The sequence below is a fragment of the Bos grunniens genome, chromosome 8, assembly GCF_055505025.1.
Source record: "Bos grunniens cultivar Pamir isolate PY7600 chromosome 8, Bosgru_T2T1.0, whole genome shotgun sequence".
In the NCBI taxonomy this organism is placed as follows: Eukaryota; Metazoa; Chordata; class Mammalia; order Artiodactyla; family Bovidae; genus Bos; species Bos grunniens.
The window spans coordinates 43,611,521-43,627,701 of record NC_141172.1 but is presented as its reverse complement, the minus strand read 5'-3'; the positions used below and the strand labels follow the sequence as shown (position 1 = coordinate 43,627,701).

General features: G+C 38.2%; 1 protein-coding gene across 10 annotated transcripts in view; it reads right to left on the bottom strand.

Moving 5' to 3' along the window:
• The window catches only part of PIP5K1B (phosphatidylinositol-4-phosphate 5-kinase type 1 beta), a 345,687-nt gene that overhangs the window by 132,869 nt on the left and 196,637 nt on the right, over positions 1–16,181 (bottom strand). For 8 of the 10 annotated variants that reach the window (XM_086415454.1, XM_086415457.1, XM_086415456.1 and 5 more), the window contains 2 exons: positions 11,478–11,630; positions 3,480–3,779 (listed from right to left, as the gene is read on the bottom strand). In XM_086415454.1, coding sequence (XP_086271580.1) covers positions 3,480–3,779; positions 11,478–11,630 — 453 coding nt within the window. Of the gene's footprint in view, positions 1–3,479; positions 3,780–11,477; positions 11,631–12,577; positions 14,737–16,181 lie in introns of those variants that run through there. The other 2 variants (XM_086415458.1, XM_086415461.1) reach the window with 2 other exon arrangements.

Below are 16,181 nucleotides of genomic sequence, written 5' to 3'. Positions count from 1 at the left end.
AACTGGTGTGTGGATGGGCATTTTTCTGGGGAAACAGTTCACAGCTTTCGTCAGTTTTGCAGAGGTCCCTGACCTTTAAATATTAAGACCTACCATTCTAGAAACGTGCCCTCCTCCAGGCAGCTCTGATCTGAGAATCAGCTGCTGACTCCAGATCACAGAGGCCTTGGTCTTCACCAAGGCAGATCACAGAAGGGACTCAGGTTCCTCCATAGCATGCCTCTCACATGCCTGAACACCACCCCAAGAAGAGCCTTTTTGAAGATAAATGTGCAATTTAACGAAGTTTCATTATCTGTGTCTTTTACAGGTTCAAATGCAATGAAAGAGAGAAAGTTAGGCTTATGATGCCTCTACTTTGACCTTTATGTTCCTCAGCACAACAAATCCTCAAAAAATAAAAAGGCAAATCTCCAGGGACTCATTGCTGAAGAGTTGTGTTTGACCTCGTTCTATCAGGGCTGGGCTCAGGAAATGCTAATAAACAGACAAATCCTGTGCAATGGCTTTTTACATTTGACCTTTCCTTTTTTTTTTTTTCTGGCATAGGAGCCTTAGACGACAGCAGGAAAAAGGCTTTCCATATTAAAGAGGCAAGAAATATACGCACACACACGCACGCACACACACACACATGCACACACAGAGAGCAAATCTAAAACTGTACTAAACTCTGGGGAACTGAGAGTCACTTTTCACCCACATCCTGTCAGAGTTGAAAAGCATAGAAAAAGGTTTCTACTAAAATGTATGTATGTTTTATTCTTTTTTAAAGAAAAATATGAGTCACTCATATGCACCCAGATATCTGAACAGCTCAGCTGGATATTTTTTTTTGCTTGGTTCTCACTGTTCTTCCCATGATTTCTGAAAAGATAGTTTAAAAAAAAATCCTTACATTTGAGTCTGTAAATTTCAGTTGTTAAGAACACATGCTTTGTCCCTAAACAGGGTGGGTTCTGCCACTAACTGGCTAGGTGATGCTGGACAGGTTTCTTAATCTTTTTAAGAACTTAATTATTCACCAATTAAAATAGGAGTATTATCTTCCAAATTAAAAAAAAAAAAAAGAGGAGTGAACAAGTATCCTCTCTGTGCAGTCATCACAGAGTAGCTTAGTGACTCTCACGTGGGCAGTGCTGGGATTAGATGAGAACAAGGACCTGTTGGGGGACTTCCTCTGAAACACCCCAGGCCCACCTAGAGTGAAGAGGACACATAAGACAGCCTGCCCAGGAACAGTGGAACGTGAGAGGGAAGGACCAGGCTGAGAGGGCCTTTCTGCTCTGAGCTGGGAGTGGACAACAAATGCTAGAAGGACAACATGAAGGTTGGAGTTGAAGCAAATTTGGGGCATCTATGGTCACTTAACAAAAGAGGCCTGAATGTCTGATTAGTAAGAAAGAAGATGCTTGGTTCCACAGAGCACACCAGCCCTTGGACCAACATCTCCAGGATCTGCCATGAGAAAAAAAAACTAATAATAATAATTTGTGTTTAATTTACAGAACTATTCTCTTGCAACCAAAATCTAATCCAAACCAATAAATTACCTTGTTTCTTCATATCTCATCCCAGGATGGTTAAGCCTTTACCATTTCTATAAGTGTCTCATTTCCTTTGAAAATGTATGTTCATACCAAAACCTGATGTTAATTCTAGCATTCTTTGTAGCCATTAAAATGTACTGATAACTTTGAAAAAAAAAAAAAAGAGAGAGAAAAATGGGAGTATGAATGGTACTGATGTCACATGGCGGCTGAGATAATGAAATGAAATATGAACTTAGGATATTAAGTGAAGTTAAGTCAGACAAAGACAAACATATGGTATCACTTCTATGTGGAATATAAAAAAATAATATCGATACAAGTGAACTTACAAAACACAAATAGACTCAGAGACATAGAAAACAAAGTTATGGTTACCAAAGGAAAAGGAAGGAGAGGGATAAATTAGGAGTTTGGGATTAACATATACACAGTACTATATATAAAATAGATTACCAACATGAACCCACTATATAGCACAAGGTATATTGTATATATATCTTATATATATAAGATATATATATATATATACAAACAAGATAGTATCTTGTAATAACCTATAATGGAAAAGAATCTGAAAAAGGATACACACACACACATATGTATAACTGTATCATTTTGCTGAATACTTGAAACTATCACAACACTGTAATGGTAAATCAATTATACTTCAATATTTTTTAAAAATGGAAAATCTTAGGCTAGCTTGGCAATCTTGAAGCATTCAATGAATGGCAGCTAAAGAACAGGAACTGTGGGGTAAATCCTCTACCAACGAAAGAAACGACTCCAAGAATGCATCTTTCTGCGTTTTCATAAATGTTCTAACACAGAGAAAGACAAAATACAGCGACAGTGGGCTGTGCTTCTCGGGGAGGATCCCCTACTTTATACATTACACGAGGAGTCAAGACTGCCTCCTTCACCTTCAGCTGAGCTCAAGCCTGGCAGAGAAGGGATCTTCCCTCCCCAGCAACAATGTGGGTCATCTGACCAGGTCCACAGAAGGCCCAGGAAGCCAAGACACACTGCATATTTCCCAGTGATCAGGCCCCATGAATCCTGTCCTCTCTTCTAGAAAGCCCTGACCAGGCCTGGACCCAAACCCTTATCATCATTCCTTCGGCCCATTTCCAACATGCTCAACTCAGCTGAGAACTGAGTGGTTCTCAAAAGTTCATCTGGACCAAGAAATAACACCCCTGACAATCTTTTGATCAAATGATCATCACCCTTCAGAACCCAGCAGAGTTACATTCTCATTGCATTCTCATCTATTTCTCCAAAAGGGCTTTTACCTACTTTCTGTAAATTTACCATGTCAGAAATATTTATCCTCAACTTTGGTTTTAGTTTTTTTCTTACGCATTGCTGGCTGAGAACTCGCATCCTTTTGATAAAGGATTTGGCTACTTTGCATGGAAAGGCCTTTGCTCTGTCAAATCTCACTCCTGATCATTTCTTACACAGATCATATAAAGCAGTTTCAGTAAATGAATCCATCCCATGGTTTGGCATCTACAACAGATTTCTAGAGATCCATTTATCAATTGCATTAAGTGCATTTTCTCTAAGTCTCTCTCCCCTGTTGGAATCTTACTTCGTCCATGTGGCTTTTCTCAATAATCACTGTGTTAAACCCAAATTTCTTTTCCTTTCACTTTAACTATCTTTCCCACAGAGGATGAAAAGAAACAAAAATCTTTGTGTCATTTGATCAAGGAAGGCTGACTTCTCTTATTAGTAAAATTAATAGACTCCAGACAACTGCATCGTCATCCACCAGTTCCTTCAACGACAAGGAAGCATGGATCAGCACAAGGATTGGGAATGAAGGCATTCCATGTGTTGGCCTTTGGACCTTCCTTAAAAAAGTACATTACCACAGATAGCTTTGCAAAGGCATTCACAACAATGACATTTCCTTACCCGGCAGTCTCGCTGAAGTGTCTTCATGAGTGCATTGTATGTTTCTGTATCAAAATACAATCCTTCATGCATGTCCTGCAGGAAATCTAAGTCCTTAAACGTGGGGCTAGATTTCTCTCTCTCTTTTCGGGATGCTCTTCGCTTATAGGTTGAGCCTTTCAAGTCATACGTAAAGTGCATTCTCATGGAGCGTGGTAAAACGTTGTTCATCACCACAATCCTGATGTTAATGCCCCCTGATTGCATGCAATACAGTCCATAAAATTTTGGCAAAAGAGTTCTTGGATTCTGGTTTAAATTCTAAAAAGAGAAAAAGAAAAAAAAATGTTTAAAATGTACTTTTACAAAGCAACACTCCACTATGATGCATTTTCATGTAAAATGATAATTAGAAATGGAATGTGATTACTCTTGTTAACAGTCATTGTTAAAATTTTGCTGTTCCAAATCTAGTTTCTAAGTCAGCTTATGGGAACTGCAACTTTATCATTCTGAACTCAGGGTGTTAAAAGTGGCGAAGAGTTGGACACCACTGAGCAACTTCACTTTCCACTTTCATGCATTGGAAAAGGAAATGGCAACCCACTCCAGTGTTCTTGCCTGGAGAATCCCAGGGATGGCAGAGCCTGGTGAGCTGCCGTCTATGGGGTCGCACAGAGTCGGACACGACTGAAGTGACATAGCAGCAGCAACAACAGAACTGAAAATGGACAGAATTTCCTTCTTTAATTAGTTACAACTAAAACAGGCAGAGATGTGATTAGTGCCATGTGTGATTTTTCTCTAAGGTAGCTCAAGAGAAAATTAACTGCTGGGGTACAAGGGTGGACATTTAAAATTTTAATAGCTCCTGAGAAATTGTCTTCCAAAATGACCAGACCAGTTTACAACCACATTTCATAGGGTTACATATATACCACCACTCTTAGCAATGCTGAATATTATCCCACTTTACAATCTCTGGAAGCAAGGTCGGTGAAAAATGAAAATGTGTTTTCAAGTTACTTTAAATGTGAATAACACAGAGAACTAGAGAAATTTAACATTCTTATGTATGTTTGCTGCTGCTGCTAAGTCGCTTCAGTCCTGTCCAACTCTGTGCGACCCCAGAGACGGCAGCCCACCAGGCTCCCCCGTCCCTGGGATTCTCCAGGCAAGAACACTGGAGTGGGTTGCCATTTCCTTCTCCAATGCATGAAAGTGAAAAGTGAAAGTGAAGTCGCTCAGTCGTGTCCGACTCCTAGCGACCCCACGGACTGCAGCCTACCAGGCTCCTCCGTCCATGGGATTTTCCAGGCAGGAGTACTGGAGTGGGGTGCCATTGCCTTCTCCACTTATGTATGTTTAGCCACCTCTTAAAGATAATTTTGTGTTACTCTCCTTTGCTCATTTTTCCTTAGGTTTTTTGTCATTGTTGGAGTTCTTGATATATTCTGGATATTTATTACTTTCCTCTTCTACTTGGGGTAAATATTTTCTTCCAGTATGTTGTCTTTTTTGTTACAAAAATAGACAATCTAACTGTTTTTTGGCTGCCTCACAGAGCTTGCAGAATTTCCCCAACCAGAGATGGGACCCACGCCCCGCTTCACTGGAAACACAAAGTCTTAACCATCAGATCACTGGGCTATAAAAATAAGGAATATGTGTCTGCTTTTGTTTCACTTTAAAAGTATGGGAAAACTAAAAAATAATTTTTTGGGTTGTTGTTGCTTAGTCGTTAAGTCACATCCAGCTGCTTTGCAACTCCATGGACTATAGCCCACCAGGCTCCTCTGTCCATGGGATTTTCCAGGCAAGAATACTGGGGTGGGTTGACATTTCCTTCTCCAGAGGATCTTTCCATCCCCAGGATCAAACCCATGTCTCTTGCATAGGTGGGCAGATTCTTAACCACTGAGCCAACAGGGAAGCACCAAAAAACAGTTTACTAAAAGGCATTTATATAATGAAAACTCTCTCTTCTATCCTTAATCCCTCCCCCATTTCCCAGCTTTTGTGGAAACTGTTTCCTGTTTCTATCATTCTGGAAATAGTCTATGTGCTTATGTTAATTTGATATCTGGCATTATTTTTGGTTTTATAGATGTTTTGCCTTTTCATGTAGTTATATTTATGAACTTGCTTCTCATGCTTTTTTTTGTTTCTTATTTAGCAAGGCTTTTTATACCCCAAGGTTATAAATTTCTTCCTTCTTCTTACAAGTTTTTAATAGTTTTGGTGATTACATTTGGTTTTTACTCTGTATGGGATTAATTTTTCTCTTTCAGTTTTACTGAGATATAATTGACATACAGCACTAAGTTTGCATAGAGCACTGATCTGACTTATGTACATCATGAAACGAGTATCACAGCAAGTTTAGAAGAGAGTTCTTAGGATTGACTCTCTTAACAACTTTCATGTGTAACAGCAGTCCAAATCTTTTTGGCACCAGGGACCAGTTTCGGGGAAGATAATTTTTCCATGCATGGACCCAGGGGTTTTGGAGGAGATGGTTTTAGGTGACTCAAGTACATTACATTTATTGGGCTAGTGAAAACTGTATTTACAGCTGCTCCCCAGGGCCAGCATCACTGCCTCAGCTCCACCTCATATCATCAGGCATTAGATTCGCATTAGGAGTGCGCAACCTAGATCGTGTGCATGTTCAGTTCACGGTAGGGTTTGCACTCCTCCGAGAATCTAAGGCCACCACTGATCTGACACGTGGCGGAGCACAGGCCGTAACATGAGTGACACAGAGTGACTGTAAGTATAGATGAAGCTTCACTTGCTCACCTCCTGCTGTGCAGCCTGGCTCCTAACAGTACCAGTGTGTAGCCCAGGGTTTGGGGACCCCTGATATATAACACGCAGCAGTATTCATTATATTTATCGTGTTTACATTAACAACCCTAGTAGTTATTTATCTTGTAACTAGAAGCTTGTATCTTTTGACTACCTTCCTCTAACTATCCCTTCCCCCCACCTCCCACCTCTGGTAACCACAAATCTGATCTCCTTTTCTATGTGCTCGTTTTTGAAGTAAAATTGACCTACATAACTATGCTAGTTCCTGTTATACAACATAGTGATTAGATATTTCTATACATTTCAAACTGATCATCACAGTAAGTCTAGTTAAAACCTATCACAATGCAAAGATACTACATATAGTCCCCACACTGTCCATTTCATAGCTATGACTTATTTATTTTGCAACTGGAAGTTTGTACCTCTTAATCTCCCTCGCCTGTTTCTCTCCTCCCCTGACCCTTCTTCCCTCTGACAACCACCTCTTTGTTCTCTGTCTATGATGCTGCTTCTGTTTTGTGTTTGATCATTTATTTTGTTTTTCAGATTCCACATATAAGTAAAACAATACTGTATTTGTCTTTCTCTGTATGGCTATTTCCCTCAGCATGATACCCTCTAGGTCTATCCATGTGGTCACAAATGGCCAGATTTCATTCTTTTTTCTGGTTGAGTAATGAACATTACATATGTATATCATATCTTCTTCTTCCATTCAGTTAATGATGGGCACTTGAGTTGCTTCCATATCTTGGCTTTTGCAAAACAATGGTGCAGTGAATATAGGGGTGCATGTGTCTTTTCAAAGCAGTGTTTTTGTTTCCTTAGAATAAGTCCCAGGAGTGGTATTTCTGGATCATACATAGTTCTGTTTTTAATTTTTTGAGGAATCCCCATACTGTTTTCCACAGTAAAGTAGCTTACATTCCCATCAATGGGCATGAGGGTTCCCTTTTCTCTACATCCTTGCCAACACTTTCTATTTGTTGTCTTTTTGATAATACCTACTCTGACAGATGTGAGGTGATATCTCACTGTGGCTTTGATCTGCATCTCTCTGATGATTAGTTATATTAAGCATCTTTTCCTGTGCCATCTGTATATCTTCTTTGGGAAAATGTCTAGTCAGATAGTGTGCCCAATTTATTTTCATTTTTTGTTGAAGTATATTTGATTTATAATGTGTTAGCTTCTGGTGTACAGCAGAATGATTCAGTTTTATATATACACACACACACACATATATATATAACTTTATACATATATAAGTAACTTTTTCAGATTCTTTTCCATTACAGGTTTTTAGAAGATACTGAATATAGTTCCCTGTGCTATACAGTAGACCCTGTTGTTAATCTATTTTATATAAAGTAGTATATCTATTAATCCCAAATTCCTAATTTTTCTCTCTACCCCTTTCCCTTTTGGTAAGTGTAAGTCTGTTTTCTATGTCTGTGAGACTCTTTCTGTTTTAAAATTAAGTTCATTTGCATTTTTTTGGTTCCACATAAAAGTGACACCACATATTTCTTTATCTGCCTTAATTTCCCTTAGTAAGAGAATCTCTAGGTCCATCCATGTTGCTGCAATTGGCATTATTTACTTTTTATGGCTGATTAATATTCCATTATTTATATATGTACCATATCTTCTTTATCCATTCACCTGTTGAGGGATGCTAAGGTTGCTTCCATGTCTTGGTTATTGTAAATAGTGCTAGGAACACTGGGGTGCATCTTTTCAAATTAGAGTTTCTCCATCTATATGCCTAAGAGTGGGATTGCAAAATCATATGGTAGATATATTTTTAGTTTTTCATGGAATTTCCATACTGTTCTCCACAGTGGCTACACCATTTCACATTCCCACCAATAGTGTAGGAGGGCTTCTTTTTCTGCACATCCTGTCCAGCATTTATTATTTATAGGCTTTTTAAACACGGCCATTCTGACTGGTGTGAGGTGATACCTCATTGAGGTTTGATTTGTATTTCTCTATTTTGATTTGCATCTTTACATGTGCCTGTTTTTGACATTTTTAAAAGATATTTTAAGTGAGTTGCTTATTATTTACTTTTCAAGTTGAGTTTTATGAGTTTTTTTATAGGCTTTGGATATTAACCTCATCATATATATCATTTATGAATATCTTTTCCCATATAGTAGGTGATCTTTTCATTTCATTGATAGTTTCCTTTATTGTGCAAAGTATTTTAGTCTGGTGCAGTCCCATTTATTTATTTTTTTTGCTTTTGTTTCCCTTGTCTGCAAGTAACTGTATGCAAAAGATCTGAAAAAGGGGATTTTTTCTTTTTTCAAATGGATAACCATTTATTAAACGGTCTGTCCTTTCTCAATTGAATTTAAGTCCCTCCTACATCAGGCAATAAGTTGTCAAATACACACGAGTCTATTTCTACACTTTATTTGACTCCATTGCTCTTTTTGTCTCGATCTGTACAAAAGCCACCACTTTAATACTAGTACAGACTTACACATTTCTGGTGTATGTTATGGCAGGCCTAACATATTCTCCTTTGCCAAAATGTATTGTCCATTTCTATAGGCTTGCTTTCCTGTTTGTTTTTAAAACTACTCTTAATATAATATTTGTTTTCACTTTCAAATGAACCAGCTCTGTTAAGTTCAGGGGAAAAAATCCTATTAGAATTTTTGATTGGAATTAGACTGGATTTATAAATTTATGTGGGCAATTAAAATTATAATTCTGGGTTCAGGAATGATGCACATTTATTATTTCAGAACTCTGTTTATGTCCTTCAATAACATTTTGTAGTTTCCTTCATATTGGTCTTGTTCATTTGTTTTATAGACATAAGCACTTGAGTTCTTATTAAATAAAATTTTATAAATTCTTTTTGGAGTATTGTTCATACACTATACTTACTATAAGCTGCTTTCCAATCAGAATTATAGTATGTCTTCATTTATTTATATCTTTAATAATAATCATTATAAATTATTGTCATCACAAATGGAATTCTTTTTTCCCCCTTATACTCTCCAACTTTATATGATCTACATAATAGAATATGATGGATTTATTTACCAAATATCCTGCAAATCTACTGGATTTTCATTACCTCTGGAAACTACTGGTTTATTTTCTTGAAGTTTTGCTCATTTTCAATTTCATCATCTGTACATAACAGTGTTTATACTTTTCTTCTATGTTTTTTTATACTCAAAAAGTTACTGCTGGAAATTCTAGCAATACATTAGAAAAGATCATTGATGGAAAGCATCCTTATCTTTTTCTACTACTTTCAATGAAAGAGCTTTTGTTCTTCTCCATGAAGATATGTGAACTCTGGGAGATTGATAAATGTTGGTTTTTATGCCTATTGATTTATTTACCTATTATGTAAAAATTTCCAATTTTAAGAATTCTCTCGGATATTTAGATGGATAACCACATAATGCTCACGTTTTTTCTTGTTAATAAGATGAATTATATTATTTGTTATACTAGCTTACATGGTTGGTATAAAATTACTTGATTAGGCTAAATTTTAAAATTTTACTTAATTTAATAGCCACATATGGCTATTGGCTACCATATTGGACAGTGCAGTTCTACAATAAGAGACTAATCTACCTAAGCTTAGAAATAGAGAAGTTTAAGATTTACTCACTTAGAAGATTAACAAAGAGTACTATGTGAGTTTGACTGCAATTTTAAATTATTTAAAAATGTGTATATGACTAGGATACATTTGAAAGGATATATACCAAATACTAGCAATGTGTATCTCTGAGAAAATAAATACAGTTGGTTGCATTTTTTCCTTTTCTGTATTTTCTATTTTCCCTAATATAAAGTAGATAATTTGTGCTAAAAAAATTTTTCCAGTGCTACATTTTTTGTGCTAAAAAAAAAAAAATTTTTGTTCAGGATCAAAATCTTTTAAAATCTGTGTATGCTGTCCACTAAGATTTTTGTTTAGATTTTCAATTCCTATATTTATATGTGAGACTAACTTAGGGCAGTTACTGTTATCTTGAGCAGATTTTGGAATTTAAAAATATTTTTACACTCTAATGAGCTGTGTGGTGTATCTCATCAATTTTGTTTTGAAACAAAGATGACAGTTATCACCTCTCATAGCAAATGAATAGCAGAACTGTGGCTTTTAAAATCCTGCTACCATTCCAATCACAGAAAAGTAATAACTGCCATGAAAGTACAAAGAAATCAGAGGTATGAAAACAACAAATCTACTGAGGAAAATGTTTGCCTGGAAACAAACATTGGAGAGGGCTTCCTATTTCAACATGGGTAAGACATGTAATGCTCTGATTTTCTTCATTGGATGCGTCATACCCATTCATGTATTTTTACTGCTAATGTATTTGTTCTTGTAGTATTCCATATGCAGTGAATGTCTAATAGAGCTGTCTAACCCTGGAGCCAGTGGATCCTTGTTTTTTGTGACCAGTGACAATGAATTTATCATCAAAACAGGAAAAATCTGGTCTAAATGTTTAGCAAATCCAAATTCTGGGCTAGGTTATAGTTCCTTTGTCTCTAAAACATTACATGGAAGGTGATCTTCATGTTGCATTTAACCTATGACATCCTCAATTCTGAAGTGTGATGGCTAAAAGTGGCTAATGCTGAATGCGTGGCCCTATAAGGTGCACGGGTTAAAGACGCACCCTCTGGACCCCCACTGTTTGTGTTCAAGCCCCGGATCTATAGCTCATTAGCTAAATAACCCTTGGCAAGTGATTCCATTTATCTTTGTCTCAATTACCTCATCAGTTTTACAACTTAGTCCTCAATGAATGTTAACTACTCATATTACTACTACATACAAAGTGCTCTGCAGTACATTGCTTCCTTTATCCTGCATCCTGGATCCTGTCTTTATTACAACCACCATGGAAGACAGGTGTCTGCCAGCCTTCAAAGACTGAGGCTCAGAGCTTACCTTATTTACTCCTGGTCACACAAGTTAGTTGATGGCCGAGTGGGATATGAGCCCAGGACTACTACATAGTTCTACTTACTTCTCAAAATCTATTCAATCAATTTCATAGTATACTCTAAATGCAAAATAAACCTCACCAAGGAGAAAGAAACATGCCAGAGTTACTGAAAATAAAAAAAAGCATTAAAAAAAAAAACTGGAGGAAAGTAATTAAATCTAAAGTAGAAGCTTTAATTACATGCACTTACCATGTAATAGCCTGGCAGTAGCTTCTGAAGGAACTCCGCTTCTTTATGCTGAACTGTTTTGATGATAAATTCATCGTCACTGGTCACAAAAAACAAGGATCCACTGGCTCCAGGGTTAGACAGCTCTATTAGAGGTTCACTGCATATGGAATACTACAAGAACAAATACATAAGCAGTAAAAATGCATTAATGTGTATGATGCAGCCAATGAAGAAAATCAGAGCATTACATGTCTTACCCATGTTAAAACAGGAAGCCCTCTCCAACAGCTTTAAGAGGAGACTCTAGGTATACTAACATGGCTCTTATGAGATTTCTAAAAATTTAGCTGATCCATTTACCTTAATAACAGAATCATGAATCACCATATTTGTTCAATAACTCCCAAGAGTGGAGTTGACCAAGGCACTTTGTTTCTAGCAAGTGCCCAGAAAATAAGAATGGAAGGTGTGGTCCCCACTGTGTATTCCTCACTTGACACCAACACATATTCTTGTCTCACTGTTTACTCTAAGAGAGGTCATTCACTCATGATTTCAACAAAGAGATGACTCTAACACCTGCATCTCCAGCCAAGATCTCCCTAGGGGATCCAGACCTGTATGTCTAACTGTGTAACAGACATTTCTACTTAGTTATACCACAAACACTTCATATGTAACAATTTCAAAAGTAAGTTCATCTCAGCCTGTGGTTAGCCCATGTGGTGTCTTGGTAGTGATTAGAAAGAAGGAACTTTTTTTTTTTTTCCTGGTATATGCAGCTCCGAGCCATAAAAAGGTTGGTGAACAGATGAAGGGATAGATTCCAGGCTTCACTCCTTCACCTTAGCCAGGTATTTCTGGGTGGTGCACACCTTGTACAACTATACATGCTGACTAGATCATCTGTTCCTCCCCCATCCTCCGTCTTCTCTCTTTTTCCCTCTCTTATAGAAAGGAAGCATCATTCACTCTGTTCTCCAAACCAGAAACTGAGACATCATCCTTGATGTTTCACATTTGTTCATCTTCCATATCCAGACTACTGCTAATATCTGCCCCATTCATGACATCTCTTTTTCAAATTCCTGAAATTCAGTGGTTTCATCATTCCATACCTTGATTATATGGCAAGCTCCACCTGTTCTAAGCTATTCACTCTTGACTCCTCCTGAGAATCCTCCACCAGGAAACCAGAGATCCTTCCAAACTGCATAGCCTTCCAAGCCTTCAAACCTTCCTGTGGGTTCCACTGTTAATAGAGACAATTACATCCAAGTTTCTCAGCACAGCGTTCAACTCCATGGATGACAAAGCTCTGCTCTTCAGCCTTCTCTCTCATCCCTTTCCTCCTTAAACTCTAACTCCAGAGAACTATTTCTCATTTTCTCAAGTGTGCCACACACTCTTGATTATTGACTGCATTTTCTTCTATCAGAAACCACCTACCTCCATGCTACCTTCATCTAGCTGAATACCACCGAATAAAACTTCCTTAAAAAAAAAAAAACACCTTATTTTCTTGACAACAGACACTGGACTACCATTATATGACAACAAATTATTTTTGGTAGGATGTATATGCACTTAAACACTTGACATACGGATTTTATCATCCACTTGGCTTGCCGATTCTTCAAGAAAACCCTTAGGATGATTTGGTTAATATCACATATGATTCTAGTTCTATGCCAGAAATGCACTATCCATGTTCATTCAACATTTAAAAAGTACCTACTGAGTGCAGATAGATGCACTGCCCCAGGCGCTTAGGAAGCTTATACAGTAGTACAAGGAAACAGCCAACAAAAAAGTAAATAATTTACACATCAGAATGTGCTTAAGTGCTGTTGAGAGAAAGGACACAGGGAAAGGGGGATGGGAGTACCACCAATGATGAAGACAAGGTGGCCACTAAAAGCCTCATTGGGAAGGCGGCATTTGAGGAGAGGCCTGGGGAATATCTGGAGAAAGGGTACTGAAGGCAGAAGGAAGGGCAAAGGCTAAGATCTTGAGACCTGGAGAGTTCATGGCACAGCAAGGAGGCCACGGCTGAAGCAGAGGGGGCAGAGAGGACAGCTGAAGGGGAAGAAGCCAGAAGGGTCTGGTGGGACAGACAAATATATAGGCTATATACGGAAGTGGCCTTTTATTTAGGGGAGCTGAAAGCCACTGGAGGGTCTGTAGCAGAGGACCACTCACTCCCTCTGCTGTGCTGAGAGGCCCCAGTAGGAGGACAGAAGGAAGACTCAGTAAGGAGGCTGGTATAGTGATGCTGGCCTTCAGTGTCTGCTGGACAGCACTTGCTCCAGAAAACTCTGCCTGGTTCTGCGGGTCCACATCACCTGCTTCCTGGCACTGGATGCTCTCGTCACAGAAGATAGCACGTGACCGTGTTAGTCACTCAGTCATGTCTGACTCTTTGCAACCCCATGGATTGCAGTCTGCCAGACCTCTCTGCCAATGGAATTCTCCAGGTAATACTGGAGTGGGTTGCTATTCCCTTCTCCAGGGGATTTCCCCAACCCAGGGATCGAACCCAGGTCTCCTGCATTGCAGGCAGATTCTTTACCGTTTGAGTACCACAAAGTACCTTAATGGCCTATTTACCTATTCCAAGTTCCCTCTAGACTATAAAACTCTATGAGGGCAGAAACCATGACTCTTAAATTCTGATATGGTTCAGGATCTGTGCCTTGTACACAGAAGGGACTCGATAAATTTTTGTAAATAAATGACTGAAATTTACCAACAACTGAAGGGCTGTCAGTCTCCCCAAGTAGTGCCCCAAACCAGCAGAACAGGAAATTTTAGGTTTATGAGTTTAGTGTTTACTACTTAATAATCCCTATTATTGACTTATAGAAACACTGTGGGCAGAAAAAAAGGTAAGGAAGTTAATGTGTGAGATCAGACCAGCCCTGGTGAGAGGCAAGAGCAGGGATTTAAGGAACTGTATTTTGAGGATGGAGGCATTTGAAATCACCAGGGCTGAACATCCTTCAAAGTGTTTTATCTGGGTTTGTGAATATGTAAGTCCTTATCAAAGAAACATCTGAGAGGATACGAGGAAGAAGGGAAGGAGGGAGGAGAAGAAAGAGAGAAAATGGGAGAAAAATGACTAAAAGGCAGTGTCTAGATGTTACCTTTTAAATCATCCTGCTTTGGCAGCACTGTGGGTAAGGGAAACAGAATTCACCAGGAAAAAAAATAAGCAAGAGTTCACTGTCTTTCTTAACATCACTGGCAACTTCCATCCCCTACCTTCTCCTTTTTCCTCCAGCCTTGCTTCCTGGAGCTCTCTTGCTAAGCAGCACAGCAACCTAAGACCTCAAGAATTAGTTGAGGATATGCAAGGAAAATAAAAACAGTCATCAGCCTCCACACAGGATGCTGTAAAAGCCAAGAGGAAGCAGAGGGAACCTTTCCCGCTCTTGGGCAGAGTCCAAGTGGAAGGAAAGGCCTGGGTTTGGAATCAACCGACTGTTTGTAAAATCATGACTCTGCCAGTGGCTAGTCATGTGACCTTGAGTAATTTAGCACTTGGAGTCTTAGAAACCTCGTCTCTAAAATAAAGATGGTGATATATACTTGATAGCATCTCAGAGTGTTAAAAATAAATGTTTTTTAAATCCCTGGCAAAGAGTGACCACTTAGGCATGGCTATTGCCATTTTTCACTACATGCTCAGCAGTGCCCTAGGATGTACTGAGAGTTTCAGCCTAACTCCCATGACAAGAAGGCTACTCAAAGGTACACACTAAGATGATCTTGGTGAAGCAAGAAAAGAGACGGGTGGGGGGTGATGAGATAAGTTAGGAGTTTGGGATTAAGACATACTACTCTACATAAAATAGATAAACAACAACAAGGACCCACTGTATAGCACAGGGAAGTCCACTCAATATCTTGTAATAATCTATAATGGAAAAGGATCTGAAAAAGAGTGTATATGCATATATATATATATATCTATATATCTGAATCACTTTGCAGTACACTTGAAACCAATACAACACTGCGAGTTAACTATACTTCAATTAAAGAAATTAACTTTTTAAAATTTTTCTTTTTTAAAGAAAAAGTAGGTGATTTGTGTAATGACAAATCTGAGACTCAGGAAAATAAGTGTATTCATTTATTTATAAATAAATAAATTATTTATTTATAAATAAATAATTTATTTAAATAAAATTTTCATTTATTTCCATTCTCATAAAAAATGAAGGCAGATCCCAGACTCTCTTAGGATTTTGATTCTTTGTTCCATGGGGTTTGGATTTCTGGCATAGAATCCTCTTGTGGGTAGGAGTAAATGTTGTGAAAGTACAAAAACAACAAAGAATGCAGAAATTAGGGGCTGCAAATAGAGAAATTAGGGGGTGATTCAGGAAGAGCTGTCTAGGGAAAACTGGATTCAGATGTGAACATCGGCTTCCAATTAAAGTCTCAGATTCTTCCAGAAGCAGTGACACAAACTGGAGACTCTTTCATTGGTTACTAATTGCCAAATACTCCTTTATTATGCAATTTGCAGATGAATATGAATGGAGAAATCAGTTGTTTTGCCCTCTTTCAATAACCATTTTGGGGTCACTTCTAGCACAGTGTCAGTCTACAATAAGTTGGCATTAGGATGCAGAACCCTTTCTACCATTATCACCTCTGATTTCTATGGCTTTTCACTTTGCAACTCTGTTACTGTTCTCTGCTAAGCTATCC